Below are 15551 nucleotides of genomic sequence, written 5' to 3'. Positions count from 1 at the left end.
GAGAGAGAGAGAGAGAGAGAGAGATCGCCTGGAGTACAAAGAACCCTGAATGTCAAATCAGCTAAACTATTTAATAGCTTTGCCACAAACTGGTGTGTGGCCTTGGGCAACTCCTGGGTCTAGAGCTAGAAGGGACTTCAGAGGTCAACCAGACCAATTCCGTTATTTTACAGATGATGAAACTGAGGCCCAAGGAGGCTTACCCAAGTTAACAAAGGTAACAAATGGCAAAGGCCCTCAGACTTCAAATAAGCCGCCATCCCTTTTAATCACTATAAGCCTCATTTTCTTCATCTGTAACAAGCAGGGCAGGACACTGTCTCTATAGTCCCTCTGTCTAAGGTCCTTTCCACCTCCAAAATCTTATGAAACCTATAGCTCCAATTACGAAATTTGAAAATACTGCATATTTCTGCTTTCCCAAAAGGTTACTGATATGAAAATTGTTTTGTTTTCTGGTACACTGATCTTAGATCATTTTGTACCATGCATCGATGCTAGAGATCTAAGTCTCGTACACCTTACGAATAAGAATCTTATCAAAAATGTCTCCACTGACAAAATACAGGCCACGACATGCTCAACTTTCTAGGATTTCACAGGTTTCCCTAGAGGAACAGTCACATCTGAGGAGGCCTCTGCTTAGATACCTTTGTGAAATGAATTAACTCTTTCAGGTCACTATGGTATTATTCAGTGATGCCACATAGTATCCTAGAGGCAGAAAGAAATAATTAAAATGTAGTGAATGACCAGGAAATAGAGAATCGGGAGCTAGCAATAAAACAGAAATGTCCATTCTCCTATAAATGAGAAGGAAATGATTGAATCAAGTTAATCAAAGGTTGTGAGAAAGAAAGGCATTCTGGAAACCAACTGGAAATTCCTCACTATGGTTTTTACCATGAAAAAATTTTTGTGTTCTATCATTTCATATGTGTGTGTACACAATTGCCTGTTTGTAATGGGTTCTGTACACACAGCACACACTCCATTAAATATACACAATCCATTACAAACAGGGAACTAATTACACCTGGGAAGCAATGTGAAGGATGTCATCAAGAAATATATGACTGAAGGACAGCTAGGTAGCTGCGTGGATAGAAAGCCAGGCCTGAAGATAGGAGGACCTGGGTTCAAATCTGGACTCAGACACTTCCTAGCTGTGTAATCTGAGTAAGTCACTTCACCCCCATCGCTTAGCCCTTACCACTCTTCTTCTGTCTTAGAATTCATTCTAAAACAGAAGGTAAGGGTTTAATAAACACATGATTGAAAAAGGAGATAGGTTGGTTGCATGGTGAGAACAAGATATCTGAGAGCCAGTCGGCTCTACTGGTAACCTCTGGCACAGTGGGTAGAACTCCAACTTATGAGAAGGTCCAGACAAAAATCACACAGGATGAGACAGTATGAATGGGGTTTCATCTTTATCACTGAAGTCCATACCATAGCAATAAGGTCCTGGATATTTTGGAGTAGTGAGTGGAGAGAGGGAGAGGGAGAGGGAAAGAGAGAGAGAAAGAGAAAAAGAGAGAGAGAGAGAGAGAGGACGTTTGCATGTACATGTATGCAAATTTATATAGGATACCGTTACACAGCTGTGGCTACATATGTATATGTATACGCATGTATGTAAAGAAACATGTGTGTAGCTAGCTGATAAAACTGGAGCATTACGTGTCAAAGAGTATTAACGGATGAGCCATGAATGCATAATTTGTAAAACCTATTATCAAGCAATTAGTTTGTCTGCTTGATGACACAGGGTCATTTGTACGCCCTCCCTTTGGGTACTGCCACTCTGTCAGAAAAGGAGACAACTACTTGGAAAAAGAAGCTCATTTGTGGGGCTGCCAGCACTAAAAGCACCAAACGCTTCTCTTCTAGCAAATCTACCAGTCACAGGGAATCCTAGCCTCAATTTATTTGACTCAATTATCCTCAATTCCCGCCCTGCCCCCCAATACAAAACGCTTCTTCCTTATCCCCTATTCTGTAACACTGATGAAAGATCTGGTAGGCTTTTAAATGGAGGAAATGTTTCTCTTGCCTTTGCAATATCATTTTTTCCAAATGAGGTGATGATGAGAAGGCATTAGGGAATACTCTTATTTATGGAGACAATTTATTGTAAACGATGTCACCACTTCTTTTCCCTTAATAATATTATGCCATCTCTCTAATGTTTGCTTTCCAGTGGGACAGTGAAAGGTTTCATTGATTTGGAAATAGGAGACTCTCAGTTTGAATCCTAGCTGTTACTATGTGTATATGGCTTTCTTGGGCCTCAGTTTTCTCAACTGAAAATCAAAGAGTTGGGCTAGGTGGTATCTAAGGTCCGTTCCAGATCTAAATCTATGATGTCATCTATGATCCAGGCATCAAACAAACTTCAGTTACTCTTCAGTTTCATTTATTCTGCTAATTCTCCTCCATTCAACAATAGCTGGGAGAACTCCCCATTCACTGGTCCATTCCAGACCAGCCTTTAACTCTCTCATCAATATTAAAGTAAAAATATTATTTTAATTCTAATTCAAGACTTCAAGGATCTATGATTTAATCCGCATGGATACTCTCCACACTAACAAAGATCAACTGCTCTTTCCATTTAACATTATTCCTAAAACCTTTGATAAGAAAGATTTTCAAAATATACTCAATCCTCTTGAGGAAACTGGAATCAGAGAAATCTAGAGTTAGCGGTAGAGGAGATCTTGGAAAATAAAAGAGTTCAAGCCCTCCTCTTTTTATAGAGGAGACGATCAAGGCCCAGAGAGGTAAACGTGACTTGTCCAAGGTCAAATACAAAAATACAAAGTAATGGTCAAAAAGTGTTCAAACTCAGGGCCTCTGAAGCTCTCAATCCACTACTCTTCCCGCCAGACTATACTGTTCTTTATTGTCAACTAGAATTCAATATGCTAATTTCATCTTGGACTCCATCGAGTGAATTTAGTTACTAAGAAACCTCAGAGGGCAGTCTGATCTATGACATGGCCCCATCACAAAGCTCCTTCAGCAAATGTACCTGACATTTGTCCCATCCACAGGATGATTTTTAATAAATTTCAATCAGGAAGCTTATTTACTGTGTGGACTCCATTTCTTATGATGATTAATGCTGCATTTTTTTGCCCTCTGACTAGTTTTTAGATTTTTCTGGTTGCTTCTGGAGACTTTAAATGTTTTCGCTTTTATTGTGAAAATGCCTTATGCCCCCTTCTTCAACTCTCACAAGCTTTCTCTGTAACAACTTTACAGAGAGATAACACAAAATAAAATACTTGCCAGGCTCCTGCTCAGCCACCATTCCCTGACAACCATCATCACCTTCATCATCATCTTAAAGGCTAACATTCGGACACCACCTATTGTGCGCCTGGCACTGTACTAAGCACTTTACAAATATTCTCTCATTTGCTCCTCACAACAACCCTGAGAGGTAACCGGTACTATTATGATCTCCATTTTACAGATAAGGAAATCAAGGCAGGTGGAGGTTAAGCAACTTGGCCAGGTCACACAGCTAGTGTCTGTGGTTGGGTTTGAATTCAGGCCCTCCTGACTCCAAGCCCAGCACTCACCTAGCTTTGTGAGATACAATGCAAAAACTAGGTTCTTCAAATATGTAGAAGTAAGCTCCTGAGTGTAAGAGACAGACGTAGCCTTTAAATCCTTAGAAAGAGGAATGGAATCTTCTTGATTTCAGTATCTAAGGAAATGTGTTAGATTTGCTTCAAAGTATAAAAGAGTATCTACCTGCCCTTCAGTTCAAATCCTCAGACTGAAATCAAGTCAGCCAGGAAACTTCAGAGTCAAAGGTACCAAAGGAATTGGCGGACATGATTGCTGAGCACTGAAGCATTATGCAAAAGGACAGAAGTACTACAGGAACAGAGAAGGGGAAATGGCATCCTGGTTTTCAAAAATAGGAGAAAATGGAACCAAAACTGTAGGCCAACGAGTTTAACTTCAATTCTGGCAGAATTCTAGAACCTATTATTAAAGGGATGGTTAGTGAACACCTAGAGAAGGAAGCAGTGATCACAAACTATAGATAGCATGGCTTCCTTAAGAATACATTCGAGTGAAACATAACTTATTTCCTTTTTTCACAGAATTATGAGATCTAGTTTACCTAGACTGAATTCAGGAAAGCATTTAATAGTTTGTCATTTTATTCTACTGGGGGAAAATGGAGATACGTGAGCTAAACGACAGTACAACCAAAACTGTTTGACCACACCTAAAGCATAGCTAGCTACCATGCCCACTCTGAAGGACATTCTCAGTGGCGAGTGCTCAAAGGCTTTAGCATTGTTATTTCCGCAAAGAACACAGAGAAAGCAGTCAGGATGTCTCCAGCGGCCACTGATGATACTGTGGCCCTTCAGTTCAAGACGCATCTAACTTAAGCTGCCTATTCCATCAGACAGGTGCGATCACCAACCCAACAGTAGAAGAGCTTTCCTGAACTTCCTACTTGTCCTTTTCTGCCAATCTGTTCACCTGCCTCTATGTAAGTATAAAAACACACACTAAACTCTTATTTATTAGCACATAGCAAACCACCCAAGTTATATTAGTGTGCCCAAATTCCCGTTGGTTATTTCTGTGACAGACATATGTTGCATCTGTATCAACTATGCAGTCAATATGCTTGGGCATGCACACATGCAGATATTTAAATCCCCAGGGAATCCAAGCTGTACAATTTAGCATCAGAGGATGGATACTACACTAGAACAGTGATATCTTTGAAAACGAATTAGAATTGTGAGGTAGGACTGGCAAATATCTTTGGCCAGATGAACCTTCCAGTATCTAAGATGTTTAGCTTATTCATGTCTCTGCTTGGATCAATTAATCAACAAACATTTACTAAGTGCCAACAGTAATTACACCCTCTTAAAGGGGACAAAAACAAAAAGTGGCTGGCTTTAGCCCAACTTCACATAACTAGTTAGTGTCAAAGTCAAGCCTCTGATCCAGGACTCCTGATACTCAATCTACTACGTTTCCAGGCCTCTTGCAGAAGATGAATCGTCAGCCTCTATTTCAAGAAATGAATTTTAAAATGTATTTTTACTATTATTAGCTATTATTAATAATAATATTACTATTATTAACTATTATTTTTACTATTATTATCACCTTCATTTTTTGTATTCCTCTCCTTCTTGCCCTATTCAGCAAATCATTTCTTGTAATAAAAAAAAACAACTTTTAAATTCAAGAATAAAATCATTTTAGAAAAAAATAACCAATTTATCAGTAAGAGTTTGACAGCATATGTGATACTCTCAGCACGGTAGTCCTCCATGTCACCAGGGAAGGAAGGGTGGGGCATTTTCTCGTCTTTTTGTCAATGGGAAGCTTGGTTGTTACCTACTCTTGAGTTTTTTGTTTAGTTTGTTCAGAAGACAATTAAGAAAAAATATAATAATTTTTGGGCACAGTCAACATGTGAATGTATTTGCTCAAGCATGTAGATTTGTTGTAAGAATTCTGGTTTTTTTATCATGGAAGTAGAATTTGGAGGAAGAAAATTATATATGTTTGTTCACTGTAAAAAAGGAAGGAACGGAGGAAGGGAAAGAGGGAGGAAAATATTTGGGAAAAAAAAACTAAGAAAAAATTCATGTGCAAAAACTATCTCTTGAACATTTATGTCTATATTCTCCTCGTGAAATTCTCCAAAGAGAAAGTAGGCATTCCAACAATAAAGTTATTTTTAATAAATCAGAGTTAAGTGAGGTCTTTTTAAAAACATCAGACGTGATAGAGACACCACTTACAGTGAGTGATGAGAGGAGTTTTCTATAAAAGTCTTGGAGGTTTTTGGTAGTTCCTAATAGACCACATTCTAATATTTAAAGACGTGATATCGCAAAGAAGCATGCAAGCCAGTCCATTCTAACAAGTACAAAGGGGCAGTGTGTTTAGTTTGTTGTCAAATCTTCACCTGTTGGTTTGCACACATGACCCAATGCCAAGTGCCATCCAGATGGACTCTGTTCCGTGCTGGAATCTACATTCTGTCTCTCTGTCTCTCAGTCTGTCTCTCTCTCTCTGTGTCTGTGTCTGTCTCTGTCTTTTCTCCAAATACATTAAATACGAATAATGAGGTTGATTTAATGCATGAATACACAAAGCATCTGGGATTTCCTCTAGTGTGGGAACTCCCACTGTAAAAACTTTGTGCAACCTGTCAGCGAATTAGTAGATGAGTCTTCAGAGGCAGAGAGAGATTAAGGGACTCGTCCAGGGTGACACAACTACTAAGTGGCAGGGGCAATTCCTGGACTCAAAGTCTTCCTGACTCCAAACCCAGCACTCCAACCACTACACTCTGCTGCCATGATTCAAAAGGATATTGAGGGGGCAGCTGGGTGGCTCAGTGGATTGAGAGGCAGGCCTAGAGATGGGAGGTCCTAGGTTCAAATCTGGCCTCAGACACTTCCCAGCTGTGTGACCCTGGGTAAGTCACTTAACCTTCATTGCCTAGCCCTTACCGCTCTTCTGCCTTGGAACCAATACACAGTATTGATTCCAAGACGGAAGGTAAGGGCTTAAAAAAAGTATATTGAATTTCTATCCAGAGAGAGGAATAAGAGATGGGTGACTCACATGGAAGAGAAAGAAATATAAAGGAAGGGTCTCAATATTGGAGGACTCCTAGTCACAAATATATGGTAGGACAAGGACAAAAGAATCACTAGATGAGAAGGAGTGGCTAGCTTATGCCTTATAGAGAGAGAGAGAGAATCCATGTTGATGAGATTAGCTGAAGTAGAAAAGAAATGAAAAATCTTAAGGCCCCCAAATCTTAAGATTAGCCATTATATTTTGAATTTCAAAATAAAAACTATAGATTGAAAACACATCTTACAAAACTGTGTGTGTGCTATTATACCACTCCCTATTGCTATGACCACTCAGTGCTTTGTGAATGTACTAAGAAGCTAGTAGAATGACTCCCAAATCTATGAGCTCCAGGATCTCATTACTAACTGCCTGCTGGAAAACTCAAACTCAACAGGTTTAAAATAGACCTCATGTAACTCCCCTAAAAATCCTATCCTTTCTCTAAATGCCCCTGCTTCTGTGGCAGGAACTACCATTGTTCTTCTCTCCAAGGTTAACAACCTCCCAGTCATCCTTGACAATTCCATCTCCCTTCTCACTCTCTTATTTAGTCAAGTCCCACATGCACAACAAAACTCATAGATACTCATCCCCTTTTTCTCCACTCCCAAAGCCTCTGTCTTCATCGTCTTCTACCTGGATGGCTGCACTAGACCCTAGAATGGTGAGGTGGGATTTGAACTCAAGAAGATGCGTCTTCATAATCCAGGCCTGGTGCTCAATCTACCACAGCGCCACCTAGTTACCCTATCTAGGAAGATGGTAATGTCTTTAGCAGAAATAGGGGGCATCAGGGGGAAAAAAGAGGTTTTGTGGGACAGATGAGGCCAGAACTGAACAGGCTGAACTCAACATGTTCAATTCCGGGCTCATCTGCTCCACAAAACATTCGAGGTGTCAGCTGGACAAACGGGAAGGAAGGCTGGTAGACAGTTGGAAATGAGTCATTTCTCAAAAGCATCCCTGTCTGAGACTTCATGTCTGGTTAGGCCTAGTTGATTAGCAGTCTGGAGATGGTCATGGCAAGCAGTCACTCTCCTTTAACTCAAATAAAGAACCCAGCCAAGGTGGAGGGCACCCATCTGGTAGCCTGGAATCAAGAGAAACATATTTCTTCCATCTGGCTCCCCAAATCCAGATACTAGTTTAACAGCTTAAGAATAGCTACTGACCACCTTATCCGTGAGCAAATAGAACTCCTCCTTTTAGCCAATCTCTGACATTTCCGCTTTTTTTTTAATTACTAATTCATTTTCATAAAAGGCGAGATGAACCCAGGAAGCCCCTCTAAGCCTTTTTTCATGTCATTAATTTAGTTGGTCACTGTGAGCTGAACACATATCCAAACATGTTGCATTTAATCCAAATAATCCCCAAATTAAAATAAATTAAAACAAAACACTCTCACAATGGGGAGGCAGCCACTATCATTCTTCAAAGCTATTTTGGATAAGTGAGATAAAGCCCATTTTCAAAGCCCTGGTGACTTACATGTTAAAGAGGAGGAGTAAACCCACTTCCCCAAATTGCCCCATTTATTATATTTCACCCTCCTTCTGTAATCCAGAGCCACTGAAGGCCACATTCAGAGCTGCTTCCTTTGACACAGTTCTTTTATTATTGTCTCTTTTCCTTACATAATGTCCCCTAGCAGCTGGCCCATTATGATGGTGCTTTTTCTCCTGTCTCCTCCCTTTTTTTTTAAAACTGCTTCTCTACCAGAAATAATTAAAACCTGTATTTACCTTCCACTGCTTGGCTGCAAATAACCCCACTTTGGGGGCCGTATATCTGGGGGGGGGGAGTTCTTTTTTTATTTATTTCCGAGCAGTGACACATTGATGTTTCAGATAATAAATCATTCCAATTTGTTCATCCCTGCCAGCAATGGTTTTAATCTTCATTTACGACTTGCAAAGTCCGTTTTGTTAGAAGCCTTTGATAAAATAGTCAATTACCATTTTTTTTACACCGTAGTTCAACTGCTGGGCTGATAAAAGGTTCCAGCTCCTGAGATAAACTGCAAATAATTCCTGAAGAACAAATGTCAGAGGTGGCTTACAATGAATGGATTTGGGGGAGCAGATTATTCTCTCACCAAAGTGACAGGGCAATTCAATATTTATTTTTCTGGAGAAAAGCATTTAAATATTGCTTGCCACCTGCTCCCTGTGCCCAGGACCTCACAATCGCCACAGTGGGAGGAGCCCTGGCCTACACTCCAGAAATGGGACCTTCGCTTTACTGATTGGGCAGAGGGATCTCAAGAAATAGAGACGCACCTATTCAGGTTGGCTTGAGAGAAAGGCTTGGGGGAGGGCAGGCATGTGCAACCCAGGCCCCCACAGGCCTCCACTGCCAGCAGGCAGCTGTTGATTCTCCAGTTGAATGGGAAGCCAATACTGAATGCTTCTCTGTTTCATCATTCAACTGCCTTTTTACTAGGATAGCTACTGTTGGAAAATGACCACCTTGGTCAAGGCCTTTCTTCAGTTCTCCTCCCCCAGTAGAGCTCTAAATGGCAGTACTCATGGGCCAAGGGCCGTCAGCTCTGACCATTGGAGTCTAGAAGGTTTTGGAGGGCACACGGATTTCTTGATTTTATCAGCCTCCATTTACTTGGGCTGAAAAGTTAATATTAAGTGCTCAGCAAGTAGAAATAGTCACTTCTACAACCTGGAACTGTAAGGTGCTATAAGGCTCTATGAAACACTTCACTGCCTTCCATGCTTGCCCCTTACCCTGTCTCCCATCCCAAAGCCAAGCTATTGTCCATTAAAAATCCAGCACTTTTACAGTCACTTCCCAGCTATGTGACCCCGGGCAAGTCACTTGACCCCCATTGCCCACCCTCACCACTCTTCTGCCTCAGAAACCAATACACGGAAGTTAAGGGTTTAAAAAAAATCCAGCACTTTTACCCAGGAGTTTGATAACTCTTTTAGATGTAATCAAAACACGGCATAACCCCACAGTGATAAAGGGGGAAGAACCCTGGATATGGAGCCTGACAGGCACCTACACCAAGTGCAAGTTCTAGAACTATCATTTCTCCCTGTGGGATCTGGGGCAAGTCACTTCATTTCCCTGGGCCTCAGTTTCCTCCTCTGTAAACTGAGGGGTTTGATCTGTAATGACCCATTGAGAAAGTCTGCAGGTTTCAGTGGGGAGTCGACACTTGTCGAACATTTCAGCCGTTACATTCAGTGGTCACAGGGCTCTTTCTTTTGAGTGAGCCCACAAGAAAGCACTGCAGTCAAAAAAATCGTTTCCACACCACCAAAAGGGAAAATGTGAATATTTTCAAATATTTGAACCATTTGCCCTACAGAAGAGCACAGCACATCACGGCATTGCCAGAGAAGTTGTTGGCTCAAATCCCTCTTTTGACAGGAGCTTCATGGCTTCTCTGAGACTCCATTTCCACATCTGTAAAATGGGAATCATGATAATCTGTAACATCTTCCTAACAGGATTAGGATAACATGAAGCATTTAAATGCCAGTTACTATAGAAGTGAATGTGGAAGGTAGAGAATGACTGGATCTAACCAGTGAGTTAGGAGAGGCAGTGATAAGCTCTCCACTCTTTCCCCACGTGTATAATTGAGAATGGTAACAGACTAATTGACCGTGTGCATCACACATCTTTATAGGGCTTTGAGGTTTACAAACTATTTTCCTTTCAAAAATCCTGTGACAGAGGTTCCATACATGGTTTTCTTCCCATTTCGGAGCTGGGGAAACAGAGGTTCGGAGAAGTAAAGGGACTTGCCCAGGGTCATACTACCAGTTGGTTGGAACTGTGATCCGTAACTGGAATTCCTGACCCTAAGTCTAATATCCTTTGCACTATATACCACACTGCCTTTCTAAAAGGGAAGTAAGCTATCCTCCCCTCAACGCCCCTTTCCTGCTAGTACTCTGGCCCATCAAGAGTCTCTGATTCTCCAGCCCAAGACTACAGTTACTGTTTAGGAGCTTTGGAAAGCACATTTATTTACTCATTCAGACCACTTGAACCTTGAGTACAACGTGTGTGTACTATGGTGATGGGAAAGAGTAAAGAAGCATTGCCTGCAGAGGTGCCCAAAGCCCATTAAGCAGGAGAGGCATCCAGCTCTTCCAGCCTGATGGCTTTTCCAGCTGCACCTTCCCGCCTGAAAGAAATGCTCTTCAGAAGAGCATGCCTTGTGGCTTGTGTTCCTAAGAACAAACCCAAGAGGTCAACTCCCTCGTACTAAGTCTAAGATTCTCCCCAGTAACCGCTGCTTCGGATTTACAAGGGACACTGGAGGTCACTCTGAGGACCAGGAGTTGCTCAAGTATCACAACTGTGACTAACAAGCATTGCCTGCTCTCAAGTGCGGGCGCCCAGAGCCTGAACGGCAAGGGAGGTGGGGAGTCAGAAAACACAAGGTTCTGAACACAAGTGAATCTTTCTGCAAAAGCCGAAAGGGAGCTCAACTCGACTCTCCTACCCAGAACAATACAATACCTATATATCTATATATCTATATATATCTATATATCTATATATATCTATATGTATGCATATATATATATAATATACAGAGCTGATGCTTGCATTCAATGAATGATGTTAACCGATAAACACGTCATACACATCCAAATGTCTTTCAAGATCAATTTAAAAAAACAACAACTTACTTCCTGGTATCTTGAGTGGATGGTCCAAGGGATAGGACAAAGACATGCTATCTGCCTAGAAAGGGTATTTTTCATTTATAGGAGAATTTAGCATGAGAAAATGAAGGCCAATGGAGACTAAGTCAGATTTGCCTGAAGGACATCGTGGCTTAAGCCAACTGGATGATTTAATCCAATTCTTTTAACTGATTTTTTTTTTCAGGCCAGATCTACGATTTCATTTATATGGAGGATTCCTATAACGGTCACTTCCTCCACTGATGGAGACTGTCCACTAATCTATAAAAATTCTAGCCATAGGAAGCTCCCTGGGGGCAATAAGAGTTTAAATGAATCGCTACTGGTCAAAGTGTCACAATGGGCAGGACTTGAACTCAGGTCTCCTTGACTGTCCCTCTGTCAACTCTGCCATGCACATTCTCCAAGTATTTTTGTAGCCTTTCATATGCTAAGATTAACAATGACTATATGAGAACAGGGTCCTGACAACATTGTCAACTACGGCCCCTTAAAAATCGATTATGGCTTTCTCACGTGTCTTGGAAAGTCTTGAGGCTAATGAATCATCCTATTTGCAAACCTTTCTTCTTTCCCCCTTCACTTCCTGTAGTTCAATAAAGACGTCATGACTTTGCTGCTAGCGTGCTGATTCCGTTCATCATGCCTGAAACAACTACCGCACTGAGATTAAATACAATCTATATCCACATAAATCATTGAATAAATGAATCATGAAATTAATATGTAAATTGTGTGTTTAACCTCTATTTATACAGCACTGTCTGTCACCATGTTGTAAATCTAAAACTAATTGCAAATTCACAAGTCTGCAAAAAGAACACCATGGCAAGAGCTTGACATATTTATTAACTAAATGTTGAACTACATTCAGTAAGTAATTAACAGTCATGCCAGAACAGGGAGAGAGAATGATATTTAAGCACAGATGTCACCTGTATGAAATGGCTAAAACTATTTTAGATTAGATTTGGATATTAATCAAAGAATGCTGCTCTTTAATTTTTGACAGACAAATCTGTTTCCATTTATTCACGATTTCATTAAACACTCCGTTTTTAAATCTGCATGTCATGACCGTTGGCAGAATGAAATGTGCCCTTCAATATGTCTTTTTGAAAGAAAAGAAAGCAAAGAAAAGAGACAATTCCCCCATGGTTGAATGACAGTAAACCGACTGGAGGTTTAACCAAAGCCCTCTTACTTGTGCCCAAAGTCGTTTCTTTCTGACACAAACCCAAAGGACGTGTGCATCACGTCCCCGTACAATCTGGCCAAGAGATGATCCTTAACCGCATGGCATCTTCCAAAAACACTCCTTCTTCCATAAAAACCAACTTCTATAAACAAATGTAATGCTAAAAGGTAAAGAAGGAGCAGAGATATATTCTAGGGAAAACATACTAGGCTTTCTGTTCACTCATTTATACACTCTATCACCGTTCCCCGGGTTAGCTAAGACCACTCTCTAAGGCTAAGATTCTATTAAGACACCAAGATATTGTATATTATTTGGACACAGAACAGTCATTCTATAGGTGCCTTTGATCCTACTGGAAAATAGTCATCCTAACTGATATCTCACATCAGGAGCCTAGTCTGGCCCCCTTAGCCTGCACTCTCGCCTAACTTATTTAAACAGACTCTGTGGTCACACTTACAAAGGACAAAAATAACATCGATTTTACATTCTGCTGAACAGCAATATATATCTCCTCCCAACCACCACCACCTCCACCTCCACCTCCATTTCCCAGGTTTTTCCAACCCGGCAAACCTTGTCTGCTTTCCATCGGCTTCCGGATGCCGTCTTCACCATTCACATGGGCCTTGGATGCAGCCTGCAGGGCCAAGCTTATAAAATATGTATGGCTTTCGGAGCACACTGATGAAGTTGTACAACAGATGAAAGGTTTCTGTCAGATGTCCTGGGCTGGCCCCTCCAGTCTTCATTTGAGTAAGCTATCCTTCCTTCACCCAACAAGACGATATCACTGGCACACCATCTACGTGGCATTTAGAGGTGATCTTCCAGGAAAAGGGATAGCTTACAGCAGAGTTATCGACACTCTTGCCTGGTTTTCCTGGTAACCAGGAATGTGTATTTGTGAAACGGCCACATGGGATTTGTGGTCCAAACTATGGTGAAGAAATGGATATACCTTATACTTATGACTGCTCTAAATGCCACTGGTCAGAGGTAAAAAGGCAGAAATGGGGGTGGGAAACAGGACACTCATCTGGATATTCAATCTCCATTAGAATGAATTTAACTACTTAAATACTGGAACTCGATGTTTTATGTTTTTGCTTCTGAATCATGACCCAAAAAAGCCTTGCTCCTTTTGTAATTGCTTCATTTGCCAATAGCATCCCTAAACAGAACGAATTGGACAAATGAAAAAGCAAAGAAGATCATTCCACTGGAGATATGTACATTTCCCAAAAGGTGACTAAGAGAAAGGGGGAAAAATCTGATAAAGTACATGTGTTACACCTCGCTTCGAACTCATAGAGAAGGAAATCACTGAATATTAGAGCTGGAAGAACCTTTAGAGATCATCAGGTCAATTTCCTTTTCTTCTACAAACTGATGATTACTTCTGGCTCCACAAATCAGCCCACATCCAGCCAGCCCCTCTTTTCTCCACTCAAATGACCAACACCTTTGTTGAAAACCATATTGCCACTCAACTGGAATATTTTCAGACTCCCTAATTGATCTCCCCATCTTCAATATTTCCTCTTTCTTCCTCTTCCTTCATCCTCCACAATTGCCTCCAAAATAATCTTCTGAAAAGCGCAGGTCTGGCATGTCACTCACCTGTTCAAAAATGTTCACTTGTTCCCTTTAACACAATTTGGCTCCTCCCTCCTCTTCTGGCCTTGGTTCATGTCTCTTCATGGACTCTACATTCCAGCCAAAATGGACTCCTAGCTATTCTCCAAATTCAAAACATCATCTTCTGCCCACGTGAGCTCTCTCTCCCTTCTAGAATCCTTAACTTCCTTTGAAGACCATAGTACCTCTTCCATGAACCCTTCCCTGCTGCTGTGGTGTTATTGTTTGCCTCTCTCCTCTTATTAGCTCATACCATGTTGAGGTGTGCAAGCCATATTTCTCTGAGAGAATGTAAACTTCTAGAGAACAGAGACTGCCTTTTTTGTTTCCAGGTCTTTCTATACATCCATACTACCTAGAATAGTGCCTGGAACACAGAAAGTACTTATCAAATAAAGGTCTATTGTTATAGACGAGAAAAACAGGACTCGGATCTTGGGGCTCAAGGTGTTGCCCAAGGCCCCAGAGTAAATGACAGGGCCAGCACTTGAAGCAGATCTTCTGCCTAGAAGGCCTGTGTTCTTGACTACATACCGTAGCTCTGCCTACAAGATTGTGTTGCCCTCACACCAATACTAAATTTGCAGAGCATGAGAGATTCAAAATCTGTCAAAAACAAAGGAAAGCAAATAGCATCATGTAACCCTTCCTGCAGTTCTCATCTGGCATTTCCTCTTTGACAAGCCTTACAAATTCTACATGTAGAAATTAGTGTCATCCAAGACTGCCTATGTGCCTCTCTAAAATGGCTGCCAGATTTTTTTATGACTATTTTGAGGTGGTTATTTTTCCCCTTTTTTATAAATAAAGAAAAAGAGTACTTGGGGCAACATTTTTATTTTACGCACAGACCTAGCATCTACGAGGAACAAATTTCTTTCTTATTGACACAGGCAACTCTCTAAGACTAAGTTAACAATGAGTTTTCAGTCCGTATTCATGGGAGGTGGGGTTTGGAGGAGGGCAGACCACATCATCCCCCAAGGAGAGGAAAAAAAAAGTTGTTTCTTCTTCCTGGTTCTATTAATGATTTTCAGTGGGATTTGGAGCAAGTCACTTATCCTCCACGGTGCTATAAAATGAGGCCGATAAACCTATTTCTACTCGCCCTAAACGATTTTGTTGCAAAATGACTTTTTTGTTGTAGTTTCATTTTGTGGCAGAAGCATGTTGAATTTTTGAATATGAATTTTAAATGGCCTTTTCGACACAATCAACAAGATATGCTCAAGTTTTTGCCTTCATCTCACAGCTCTAGGAAAAGCCCCAAGTCTGACATTTCCTGCATGCCAAACACTCACATGCCATTTGAAGTTTCCTCATTCCAATATGAAATTCTGAATTCAGAGCCAAGTTCTTTAAGA

At 40.9% G+C, this 15551-nt stretch overlaps 1 protein-coding gene across 1 annotated transcript in view; it reads right to left on the bottom strand.

The window, feature by feature from the left end:
* The window catches only part of DACH2 (dachshund family transcription factor 2), a 409931-nt gene that overhangs the window by 326845 nt on the left and 67535 nt on the right, over positions 1-15551 (bottom strand). The window contains 1 exon segment of the mRNA XM_044682815.1: positions 14320-14337. Within this exon segment, the coding sequence (XP_044538750.1) occupies positions 14320-14337 (18 nt within the window).

The sequence above is a fragment of the Gracilinanus agilis genome, chromosome X (genome assembly GCF_016433145.1).
Source record: "Gracilinanus agilis isolate LMUSP501 chromosome X, AgileGrace, whole genome shotgun sequence".
In the NCBI taxonomy this organism is placed as follows: Eukaryota; Metazoa; Chordata; class Mammalia; order Didelphimorphia; family Didelphidae; genus Gracilinanus; species Gracilinanus agilis.
This window is presented reverse-complemented; position numbering and strand designations above follow the sequence as displayed.